A 13,349-nucleotide genomic window follows, 5' to 3' on the forward strand; every position below is an offset into this window, starting at 1 on the left:
TGTATCTGCAGTGCATTTATTATCTCTGACACCAGGATATCTGTGTGCCTCACCATCCTGGAGGTACCAGGTTTCACACACACACCACTGGACAGCAAAGCACTATGGCCCAACTTACACATGGGAAGCTGCAGCCCAGAGGGGCTCAGTGACTTTGCCCAAGATCACACAGGGGGTCAGAACTGAAGTGAATCCCCCGTCATGTCTGTGCTGGAGCAAAGCACCGCTTTGCACGTGAGTTTGAGCAGGTACATCCCTTGGATGCAGTGGAGTAATGGATGGAGATGAGAAGGCAGGATTTAAAGAGACATTGTGCTAGTACCCAGAGACTAGAGCTATTAGGCACAGAGTTGCACTGAGGGCATTTTACAGCTTCTAGTTCCTGAGCAAATTGTCACAAGTCACTTGGGTGCATCTGCACTGAGCTTCACTGTGTGGTGAAATGGTCACCAGCTTTTTCTCCCCAGGCCAAGCTAGTATCTTAACGTATGGATTGTGCTCCCTCTGAACCATCCTTACTGAAATCATCCCGTGCCAACACACTGAAGACTGCAGATCAGGAGCATTTTGGGTTAAAACTGTTATGAACCTCTGATTATGCTAATTTATCACTGTTCACACACATGGGTTTTTTTCTGTCTTCCCCACTGCAGATCTGCGCAGGATGACAGCTGGCTTCATGGGCATGGCTGTGGCCATCATCCTCTTTGGATGGATTATCGGGGTGCTGGGGTGCTGTTGGGATCGAGGCCTTATGCAGTATGTGGCGGGGCTTCTCTTCCTCATGGGAGGTAAGGATGTTGGTGTTTGAAGAAATGTATTTTCCTTGTTTTCATGTTCCCTCTTTCCACATGTCTCTCCTTTTCTAAGTCACTGAAAACATGTTTTCAGACTTGTTTTAGGTGATCTGGACTTGGTTTCATTCTGAGCTCCTTCTGAGTACCTCAAGGATAACCCAACCATAGTTACATGTGACTTCTATCACAAAACAGTATTGATAAGACACAGGACTGGAAATGGCCTTCTGAGTTGTTTAGTCCAGTGCTCTATTGTTGCAAATAAGACTGTCACCCTTAGCCTTAATAAGCTTAATAAATTTAGTAATAAAAATCTGAAGGTTATGCAGATGTTATTCCCACCACTATCCGATTCCATAGTGGGACACTGTACTTTGATAACGAGAAACTGTGCTCAAAGCTTTAACCTATATTTATTCCTCATCAGTTGTTCTTGAGTCAAATGTAACCTTTAGTTTATGTGTCTCCTTTCTTTCTCTGATGTACCTATGAAGAGAAACGGTATCCTCTGTTTTCCTTTTCCCACTCTACATATGGTATTTCTTGTAGACTTTCCTCTGTAAGACCAATTATCAGTCCAACAGCCCTTTCTGTGACCTGTTCTTGTTGGTACTTGCCTTTCTCAAATACAGATGAGAAGGACCGTTCCCAAACAAGGTCCGATCAATGCCTTGTATAAGTGATGTGACAGTTCCCTTTCTCTGCTGGAAATCCTTTGCCTGAAGTATTTTGTGGTTGTATTTGCCTTTTTCATGCTATGTCACACTGGAGACCCACAGTCATCCTTCAGTTGGATAATACATCCAGGCCTTTCTCCTTCTTTGTAATTTCCTACTGATGATCTCCCAATTTACAGCAGAGGTTCTGTTTATTACTCCCCAGGTACGTGCCCTGGCACTCTGTGCTTTTCAGCTTCTTCCCATTTCTACTATACCAGCCCTCCGGGTCATCAGCAGGTTTCATGGCACACAGTTACTTGAAATGAAGGGTGTAAGAGTCAAGTCCCAAACACGGTGCAGGGTGAATGTCTCAAAGTGAACAGCACCACTTCTGTTCTCTCTTCTTTTCTCTGCTGGTGGTTTTTGTTTGGCTGGGTTTTTGCCCCCCAGGTAGATCATCACTTCGATGCATTGGTCGCCTGTTCATCTGTACTGTGGTGTGACACAGCTAAGTGTGTGAAGTACAGGAAAGCTTCTGTAGTCCCAGAAGAGGAGTTAAGTGCTCGAGTAACAAGTAGTTATGTTCCAGAGCTGTTGGTGCTGGTGACAGAGACATTAGGTTTCTCAGTGCCCAAAAACACATTTGAAGTCTGCTAGTAGCTTGTGCAAGCACATACTGGTCTATGTGTGGATGTCTGTACATGGTTTGTTGTGGGTGTCAATACTTTATGGGCAATGGGTCTGCCAAATTACCTTGGTATTTCTTATGTAATTAAAAACTTAGTTTGCACAGGGGGCTATTTTGCTCTAATATGCGACAACATTCAGATTAAAACATTAGGACTATACTAAGTAAATCCAGAAAACTTAAATTTATTAGAAATTAGCTAAATCTTATTTACTAATTGGAAATTATCACTATATATGGGAGAGTTTCTAGCACAGCTGCAGAGATTACCTATTGGCTTAATGCTATTTGTTTGTCAGTGATTTGAAAGATGGCTGGTAAAAGTTTTCAGGTGAAATAAGACTCAGTGGAACCATGCATAATGGGATGGGTCACTTATGGCTTACAAAGCCATCTTTTGGTGTGCTCAAACAATATGCGTTTCAATGGAGACAGATCCAAGGTCATGCAGCTGGGAACAAAAAGCATCAGTCATCCTTGCAGAACGAGAGGCTGCCTCTCAGAAAGCAGCAGCACTGAAAAGGTCTCTGGGATCATGGTTGCTGAGATCATCCAGCTGTGCAGGAGCTCTCAGTGCAATGCAGCTGCTAAATGTGCCAGTTTTGATGGGAATATGCAATAAGACCATGATGTGAGGTTACTCTGGGCAAAGCAAAACTATTTCTGGACATCCTAATCTGGTGTCCATACTGAAGAAGGACGTGGAAAGATTGGGAGAGGTTTGCAGAAGACCTGCAAGAATGACTCAAGGTCTGAAAAACAAGGAAAGCACAGCATGCTGCAAAAAGCCAATTGCTTGAAACTGTTTAACAGAAGGTTTATAATTGACTTGAACACAGTGTGGAAGTACCTGTGCAAGGAGAACCCATCTGATAGTAGCATGCTCTTTGACTGCATAGACAAAATAATAACAAGATCCAGCAGTTGGAATCTGAAACTAATTGAAATGAGAGGCACCAGATTATTTTATCTGCCAAATTCTGTCAAGATGTGTGATATTTTAATAAAGATGTGTTGGGAGGAGATCAAACATTTTCTGCTCCAGCATAAACACGTGGATGAGGGTTACAAAAGGTTACTCTCTTTCTTGTTTTGCACAAGTCGGTGGCAACTGCTATACTTTTCCTGATTTAACAGAAAACATGCATAAAGTAATATCTACAAACTGAAGCAGTCAGTTAGTAAAATACACAACTAGAGCCATCTAATCTAAAAGTCAGTAGCTATCAATGTCTTCAGACTGTGTCATAGGTTACATAGTCATTCCTTCTACAGCCAAGGAGTCTTAATTTGAACTTTTTTATTGCTGGATGGTGTTTGAATACAAAGCTGTTACTTCTGTCATGACATAAATTCTGTCAACATATCATCCTATTGGTCCTCATAATGCATGGAACCTGAGTGCCTTAGTTTTGCCTAACGTTTTCTCTGGTCCAGTCATGAGAAAAATGCTTTGGGAGGCTTATGACATCTGACCTCATTGCAGTTGAGAGGAGACTGTGTTAAATTGGTAGCTATATAATCAGCCTGAAATTTAACTTTCCCTTCCATTTGCAATGCTGCTTGTCTTGGCCATGTTTGTAGCATTTGCTCTGTTTTAATTTGTAGACAAATAGCTCTTCTGTAATGCTTAAACATTCCTGGCTTACTGTATCTATGTGTTTTGTCTCTTATTGCCTATAATTCTTTAAACAGGAAACCTCAGTGGAGCACTAAGAAGTGTGTTGTGATAATCTAACAAGACCAGACGTGGTTTCTTTGGACCTCTGGTTCTTTATTATATTTACGGAACAGTCTTCTTGCTAGTCCATGTGGCAGTGCCTAATAAGGACTTGCTTTAGTATGCTTGATCTAATTTCTCAAGCAAATTGCTGAAATAAGTAATTTGTGAAATGCAGGCCGTTATCTGGTACTAGCTCATCTGGAATCCAGGACATGTAAACTGTGATTTAGAGTGTGTTTTACACTGTTATTCAGCACGTTTTGTATCAAGTTAAAAATTATTAATAATTCATCTTTTCTGTTTAGTCCAAATGTATCTGTATCAACAGCAATCACAGGTCTCTTATGGCTTCTGAAGTTCTTGTGCATAATTTTCTGTATTTATTGTAGAATTTGTACTTGGATTCCTTATCTTGAACGACAGCATTTGCCTGACCACGGTAGGATTTTTTTTTCAGTCCCTCACCTTGTGCAGAGCCAGATGGATACTGCAAATTATGTTTAGTATTTTTGACCTCATTTTGCATGGTGGCACTATTGCATAGCCTTCTGTACCCAGAGTTGCACTATCTGTTGTAGTTTCATTTCAGTATTGTCGGTATGATTTTATCCTACAAGGTGGGAGAGTTTATTGTTTCAAGAGTTTCTCCATTTGGAAATGTGCTCTTAAGTTTCACTAAGACTAGTTCATTTTATGCATCTTATTTGAGACTGTTTAATTCTATTACAGAAGTGGGTCATACTCAAATTATACATGACCCCAAGCACATCCTCCTGCAGCTTCTTGTGTTTTCTCTACATGCAAATTATTGAAAATCTGTGCACCAATAAAAGCTCCGTACTGGGCATGTCATCTAGTAATTCTGTAATTTTATAATAATTTCTGGAACGTTAGAAACAACTGTAACACTGCTTACAAATGTCAGAGTCCTGTGGCAAACCTGATGCTGTCATGCTCATCAAGTACCTAGTAGTAGTCCAAAAGGAATGCAGTTAAACATCTACCTGAGGAAATGCATGTGGGGCATTTTATGCGTTGTGTTTTGACCAAAGTATATGTACTTGCACCAAAACTATGCCTGTGCTTTTTGAAGTCTAGATGTGACCTCCTCATCAGTTCCCAGGAAATAGTGCTCACATTTTCTGGCTTTGAATGTATTCAATGACTTGTTTGGTTTTACTATTGTGGCAAACCTGTCAGTTCATTTGGTTCATGTCTTTACTCCCTCAATAGTAGATAATATTATTGCCAGGTCAAGGTCAAATTTCAGTTTTACTTCCAACTACAAAGAGTTGGGACATCATGAATTGGCACACTGGCAACTCTAACAAGGCAAATTCCTCTATTGTCAGGAATTCCTCCCTTCAGTTCTTCATTGTATTGTTTAAGAATATTTCCTGTATCATGGTAAGCAGACAAGATATATATCCATCTGAGTATTGGTTTTTCCACTGGTTCTCCAGCACATTCATTCACAGGATTTTCTTGTTTCAGCATCTGAGATTCTGCTATGTTGATTGTCTTTCCACAACCATGCAAACCCAACCTCACCACACCTTCTGTTATTGTACTTGCTTTATGAAATCAGCTTTTAAAGACAATCTCTGATAGCCTGTTGTTTTCCCAGTTCAGCTCTGATTTCATTTCAGTCTGCTGTTTTGAAACATCATGTGGCTTTGTTTCTAGTGTTTTCTTTTGTTTCTAGTTTTGAGGGCAGGGCTGACTTTGTACCTAAATGCTCCAAAAGCCTTTTCCTTCTCATCAGTGCGTGCCATGGGGAAAGTGAGGTGGCAGGGCTGCCCCGTGGTGGCACGCTCCAGTGTTTTGGCAGTGGTTGCATTCTCCCCTTCCCTTCCTGGTGCACCTTCCCACTGAACTGCTGTCCCTTGTCCCAGCTGGAAATATAAAATAGCACTTCTAATGTCTTGTTCTGGTACTTCAGCACAAAATTATCCCTGGCCAAAGCTGCATCACTTGCCTTTGTAAACGTATTAAAAGACCCACAAAGAATGATGTTTTATCATCCTTATCAGAGCTCTGTCCTTCAGCTACATGTTCATGTCTTTTCCTTTTGTAAGTCTGTAATTTGTATTGAGAACACATTTCAGTGAAATAGTTAGGGGTTTTACTGCATGCCTAACAAGGCAGCCCTTGAGGGAGAGGCTTATTTTGTTCCAAATTTACTGCAAATAAATGCAATAAATCATGTCTGCATTTGTTTACTGTTTTACCTGTTCTCTTCACTCTTACCTGGTCTCTGCCAGTTTTGTCTTGTGACATGCACTTTAGGATCACTTTAGGGTTTTTTCCCCATTTGCTAACAGTTTCCTTAGAGAAGCATATAATTTTACTAGCCTTGCAAATATTCATTTTTCTTTGCAAATTGAAGTGTGTTTCTTGCTGTAACCTTTCTTTGAGCCAATGATAAATTTTGCCATTAATAATTCAGTCTCTAATTAGTCTATTTGGAAATTATTCCAGCTGCTAAATGCCCTATTCATGTGATTTAGCTTCACCATGCAGATCTGTAATAAAATGATCTGTGGTCTCACATAGCAGCTCATTTCTTGTCTTTGCCTAGCAACATTTTTGCATGAAATACTGGGCTTGGGGCTTTGCTTGGGAGTCTGAAATCCCCTTTTTTACTAGAGCTGAAAGGCCTGAAAGTCTTACTGTACACATACAGCAGTGCTATGGAGTTTTTTTTCTCTCTGATTTTCTGCCCTAGCATTTGCTTTCAGAAACATCAGGAATTTCTTTCATCCTCTCCTCCTCTCTTCTCTCCAGTGATGATCTACCAGTCCAGGGGATTTGAGCACCATTTGCCAGCTCCACTTCTGCTGCTGATTTGTGTTTCTTCTGACTCACCTAAGAGTGCTGCAGAGGCATTGCTCTTTGCAACCCGTCCATACTCACAGGACATAGGTCAGGGTTACAGAAGCTTCAAACCTTTTCCCACAGAAGAGGTGAACACCTATTCTTTCCAGTGCTGGCTGCTGCAGCAGAGATAAGCAGGCAGGAAAGATGTGTGAGAGGGAAGAAAAAATAAAGTTATGCAGGTATGCTGCCACAATTTAACACTTTATTTCAGATATGCAAGAAAGGATGTTTATTAAAGAAATAAAGAACAACCTACTTATGAATGTATGAGTGCATTCTGTTTTCATATTCTAATCCAGGGAGAAACAACCTTTTATAAATCATTTCCATCTTCCTCCCTTCTCAGAAATATTTCCAAAATATTCCTTCCCTCAGTCCAGGGGAAAGTCAACAAACTGCTTTATTAGCCCCACAGCCAGAGGATGAACTGACTATTTACCCTGAGTCACCTCCTCTTGCCCCTGCCATGCCAGCTTCATGCAGGTCTGTCACAAAGTGCCAGGAGGACGAGGACGCACTCGGGGCCTTGTGCCAGTGCCTGCTAGAGTCCAGCAGCTGCCAGAGCACTACTTGTTGTGTCCAGAAGCTGGCGACCAGGCTGATACCGAGGGATGTAAACCCCATCCGAAAGTGGGACTTCAAAACAGGGCTTGGGAACCCGTGCAGCACAGTTGTCAGTACAGATGTGCTGCACACGACTGTATCCTCTTTCACTCCCCGCCTCCATGAAGAGTCTTGTCTACAAAATCCCCAAGCCTGTGTGCTGGGCTTCCTTTGCCTGTGCTGTGCATATGTTAGTAGATGACAACAGAGGCATCTGTGTATTTGCAGCCATGGATCGTTACCAGCTGTTGAGTCATTTGAGTCCCAAATTTAACTCACTGTACTTTGAAAATAGCACATAGCGGTAGAAAATAAGAGTGTTTATTCTACACAACTGTGGTCCCGCCATCTCAAAATAATCGTTCCACTGCTGAATAATTTAAGAAACAAAAATGGAGTAATTTAATACAGCAAGTGTAAGGCAAATCTCTGTGATTGACAACTTCTAAGCAGTTATGAAGTACCTCCATAGCAGCTGCCAAGAGGAGGCAAAGAGAAAGATAAACAAAAGGAGAAAGTAAAAGACATTTTTCAGAGTTCATGTGGAAATATGGTGGGTCTCACAGGGCACCTAGAATTTCTATTTCTCACTAATAATCAAGGTCTCTACCCATTCTTCAGGATGTTCACTTGTGGTGACATGATCAATCACAACACTGAAGATGGAAGATACTTTCTGTGATCATATTTATTTTTTTCTTTTCCACATTATTCTTTGAAAATCCAGTTTCTTGTGCTTCTTTCCCAAAAGGAATAGCGTTAGAAAGTTTACATAAAACCTTTATTTCCATATGGAAAGGCAAATGCAAATGCATATGTGTGTGCACAAGTGTATGCATACAATTCTTAAGCAACAGCACGTGATCTTTACAAAAACAGAGGTCTACAAGTGGCTGTAATCTGAGCTGTGAAGTTTGGCATAAATATAGTCTTCATAAAGGCTTAATACCTTTTGCCAGTTTGAAAAGTATTTATAATTGAAAAAATGTTGGATCACTGGAAAAAATGAGATGCCAATCATGTTTTAATCCTGCTGGAGATACTAAATTAGTGATGACTGCAGAGGAATTTATGAATTCAGCAAAACTCTTTGCAGACCCCTAAGAATTTATTTATATGGATTGACCTCCAGATGGAGACAAAGGCTGCTTTGTATCAAGAGATGCTGTAAATTGGTTATGAAAGTCTTTGAAGCAAGCCTCAGTGTGACAAGGTCAGTCCCTCCTCTGCCATGCCTCCCACACCACACATATATGCTCTTGTTCCTACTTGTGCTTTTAGTTAAATTTTGCATTATGCTCTAAAGTGATTTAAGGCCTCAAATTGGAATGAACTTGAGTTAATGTACAGCGTTAATAGGTTTTAAATGTTTAAACCTCTCTAAGGCTTGTGATTGTTTAAAACCCTCAAACACATTACAAGGGTGTTGCAGAAGGCAGAAAAGGAGCTGATGAAGGTCTTTATGGACCTGTGATGAGACCCAGAGCTCGGAGCAGCCATGCAGGCTTTGTGCCTTAGTACCCATCAGGCAGTAACGTAACAAGGCCAAGTGCATGCATATTAAGGTAGTAAGAGTTTGTCTATTTTGAAAAACGTCCTTTTTCATCACTTTCAGGATTCATCAGTCCCTCTTTACAAACAGCTCTCTCCTGCACAGTTTGTGGTATCCCTCACAGATGGGGTTGCAGGTCATGTTCCTTGGTCCCGTTTTAGGCTATGTTTCTGGGGTCTAATGAGTGGTCCTTCTTTTCTTATGTATTTCAAAACCTGGACACTGATGGATACATGTTGAGATATGTATATATGGATATAGGTCCACTGGACATGTACATGTCCAGTCCACATACGTGGATAGGACTGGAGGTGCTTCTTCATCCTGACAGAGTAACCACTAGTAATCAGTCTTTAGAAATTGGTATCGCCTTCCTTTTGAATGTTATCTAATTTCCTATTTTCACTCTAAAAATAAACATTTAGGAAATCATCCATGCAGACATGCATCCCCCTTGCCATCTTTTGGGGTTTTAATATGATGCCAAGGTGGCCTGTTTAGCATTTCTAAGCCAGGAAACAGTTGCTCAGCTGATGGCATGACAGGCTCACAATACATTATGCTTAAAAGGCCGAGCTAGGGTAGCGTGTTACATCTTTAATTCTATTACTTCTCTATGCTTACTGGTGCACTGAGAACACATTTTGCATTTATTTATTAATGCTGGCACCCATTTTAAAAAAGAAGTAGGAGACTTTCTGGAAATATGAAAGATCACCTACTTTCACCGGATGGGCATCTGTGTGTTACTGTGTACCAGCTACTGAAATGCTCTTTTATAATTTCATGTTATAATACTCCTCACAGAATACTGTTTTCATTCGATGCTATTTTTTCCAATACCTCAGGAATTTATCTGATTCTTTAGGTCAATACCGTCAGACCTAGCCCTGAAAAGCCGGGACCTAAGAGTTAACACCCCCATAAGAGAATGGGGGTGGGATATAGAAATGATTTTTTCAAATCAATAACACAGCTGTACTGAAGGGTGTAGTCATTTAGAGGTGGGTTTTTTTTCCTGGAGGAAGAGGCACAAGGAGAGAATTCATTGTCAAGTCCATAGCATTTGATCTCCATGGAAACATCATCAGCTAACTTCAAAGACAACCTTCAAATGTGTTGGATTTTTTTTTCCTGTGGCTTGTTTCTGATGCTCCTAGATGTGCACTTGCACACCGAGGGGAGAAACATCCACACAAGCAATTCCGGCAACCTTGTACCTGATCACAGAAGAGCACTGACATTTAGGAGAAGGAGAGGAAAGGCTTCGTAATGAGGTGCAGAGATCTTATAGCCTGGAGCAAAAGACAGGGCAAGTAGTGTATGTATATCTATAAATTCATTGTTTTTCAGTCTTAACTCAAATCAGTCTCCCTGAACTTGGTGTACAGTAAATAAGGAGTCAGCTCACTCCAGCTTTTCAGCAAAAAGAATTGTTCATATTCCTGTGTGTGTTCATTTTAAGTCAGCTATACTGACTTGTAATTTCTCTCACCAGGATGGGAGGTACTGACAGAAGCATCAGTACCTTCTAGAGTTACGAGAACAGAAAACCTAGCATAGTCTATGAAGGGCATGCAATCTAGTTTGCTGCTCAGAGATGTCAGCAGGTCTTTGGGGGGCTGAGAGAAGGTGAATTAAAGTAGAAGCAAAGTAGGAGAGACAGATCCGACAGAAATACAAAGGACTTTCCCATCCACAGCCCTGGAAAATAAGTTATGTGTATTTTAAAATTCTGTGGCTGTTTCGTATCCCTTAGTAATGTCACCAGGTCTTTGATCTGTTGTTGGCTTCTGAATTCTAATGGCAAGATGCACTAAAGCCAAAGGAAGACAATGAAAACAAAAAGGGCATTTATTATTGGGTTCATTTTTAGAAAAAAAAATGTTTGCTGAGTTGTTTGCATGTCTGGCATCAAAGAGGAAAGAAGACTGCACATGCAACAGAAGGAAGAGCAATACTGGCATGATTTGCTAGACAGAAAGAATTCTTTACAGAGAGGAAGGGGAGCAAATCTCTGTGTGTGGCAGATCTTGTTGTTAAATGCAGAGGCTGAAGCAAGATTTAGATTCACCTTCTTGGCTCCTCAGGTTATCAACTTAGAAAAACAACATTCCCCTTGGACAAATCACTGCTACGCTTGCTTGGTCTAATCTGTCTGGACAGAGTCCAACTGGCCACTGGAAATTCCACAGAAAAAGCAGCTGGACCTGGCAGAAACTAGATGAGTGGGGCCTTCCTTGTTTCTGCCCAAGCTGGATACAGAGACGAGTCACGCCGATGTACTTATGTGGGCTACAGATGCTGCTGAGGTATTTCCTCTGCAACAGGAAAGATTTCAGCACATGATCCTTTTAGCCTCTGCCTGAGCCATCCTGGGAGGTCCATACTAGAGGGGGTGAAAGAAACCTGCCAGCAGCCTCTGCATGTTGCCAAGCATGGTGCTTGCCAGCGCAGGGACAGGATAATTTCACTAACATTTGATTAGGGTGTTTCTTCTTTTTGACATTAAGAGATCCTCTTCCTTTCTTTCCCTTCTGCTCCCAGTGAAATACTGAATCACATCCCACTACTACAACTGGCACAATTTTTGCTGCCTCCTCTGTTGTGGCTGCAAGTTCATGAGCCATTATGTTTGCTTAATGGCTGTAGTCAAGTCACTTTATTACTGCTAGGTTATTTTGGGTGGGTCATAGGAATCAGCATTGCTAAAGTAATCAGAGAGTTATTCAACTCAGGCTTTGATCAACTCCCCTATTTCTCCCTAGTCCATTTTATCAAAACAATGTGCCTTTAGCTAAGTAGTGTTGCTTTTGTGCCAACTCATAACTTCAGAGGGTGCTTGCTCATAGCTGGAGCTCACTGGCTGCCGTAGTGCACAGCATGGGTGTCCACTCCCAGTGCAGTCCCACGCACCGTGGGATACAGTAGCAGAAATGTCACCGTGTGCACATCTACAGCATGCTATGATGTCCATATAGACTGACAGTTGTATCAGCATAGGAAACTGGACATCAGCCCTCAACTGCTGTAATAGTGTTCCGTATACTATACTGATTTACGTGAACCTAAGGATGGTACACATTAAGTATTAGTGGTTGTGACAGAGGATACATAGTCCTCTGGTGCCATAACATATTATGGCTTGTGCAGCAGCAATTCAATAGACAGGCACTGCTGCTGAAGTAACACGTGGCAGGCGTACAGCTCTGGTGTGGTGTGGATGCTGCTGGTACATTTTGAGGTAGGAGGCCAAAGGCCAAAGCAAACCGCATTCTGACAGTGGCTATAATGCAATATCATAGCATCACTACAGACCCTGCAGTTTACTCTGGCTCGTGGTACAAAATAAAAATGCATTAAGTTCCAACCTACGTGCGTATATGGTCTCGCAAGGACACTGCACTGAATCTCCATCACCCAGTCAGGCTTCTCCTTCCATCTAGGCTTCTTTTTATAAGGGCAATTTTCCAGTAAACCCCTTGCTATTCTGCAACCTATCGGTGATGCTGCAAGCTGCTTCTGCTGGAACAGTACATAATTAAGCAATAATTTATATTCTGTGCATGTTTGCACAGAGCAATAAAGTGTTCTCAAGAGCTGCGTGCTGCTGAGGCGTTTAATCCGTGCACAGAAGGAGTTTACTGCAAAGCTGCTCCCTCCAAAAGGCTTTTGTCATCGCTGTGTTGGGAGGGAATTTGGTTTACTCTTTAATAATTTCATTTGATTGTAATATAATTTAAATAGCTAATGGTACACACTCCACTTTAGGATCAGACCTCATTTTATTTGTTTGTTTGATGTACCTTGAAAACAGTAAAAGCTAGTAGGGTGGAGAGAAAGTAAACATAATATTGTTTCACTTGTGAGATTTTTTTTTCCCATAACCCTATAATAAAAAAGTGATGGTAATACAATAAACAGCACTCCTTCCAAAGACATTAGTGGCCACAAATCACCATTAATCACAACTACTAGAAGTACTTTAAAAGGTGGAGATTCACATTTATTAGAGAACTGCATGGTTTCAGAGGAAACCTTAAAGTCCATACCTTTGTGTTTCTCCTTTTATCTACTAGTGTTTATATGTAATATTTGACATTTCTATCTCTGAAAAAAAAAAAAACAGAAGGGGAGAAGAATCAGGTTTTTTTGGTTTGTTTACTTTGTACATCTGACAGCACAGTTAGTTCGTGAGTCATTTCTGCCTGTTGGGGGAAGGGGGAGAATGAGCATCGTTCCGTCAGATGTGGAAGAACTGTTTTCCAAATAACAGGAAAAATTATTTGTAGAGAGGTGGGCCTCAGAGATGGGCTTGTTGCCTGGATCATTGTAATTACTGACTTTTTGGATTTCCCTTGACTTCAAATTGGTGATGTCTCCTTCAGGCTACAGTCAGACACCTCATCTCTAATACTGGGGACGAGGATGTTTAGATGAAGCTCCT

The 13,349-nt window shown here is 41.2% G+C and overlaps 1 protein-coding gene across 1 annotated transcript in view; it reads left to right on the forward strand.

The window, feature by feature from the left end:
• The window catches only part of TMEM178B (transmembrane protein 178B), a 226,950-nt gene that overhangs the window by 208,487 nt on the left and 5,114 nt on the right, over positions 1-13,349 (forward strand). Inside the window, exon 3 of the mRNA XM_074825344.1 lies at positions 654-791. Coding sequence (XP_074681445.1) covers positions 654-791 — 138 coding nt within the window. The remainder of the gene's footprint in view (positions 1-653; positions 792-13,349) is intronic.

Source organism: Strix aluco, chromosome 5 (assembly GCF_031877795.1).
Source record: "Strix aluco isolate bStrAlu1 chromosome 5, bStrAlu1.hap1, whole genome shotgun sequence".
NCBI classification, from domain to species: domain Eukaryota; kingdom Metazoa; phylum Chordata; class Aves; order Strigiformes; family Strigidae; genus Strix; species Strix aluco.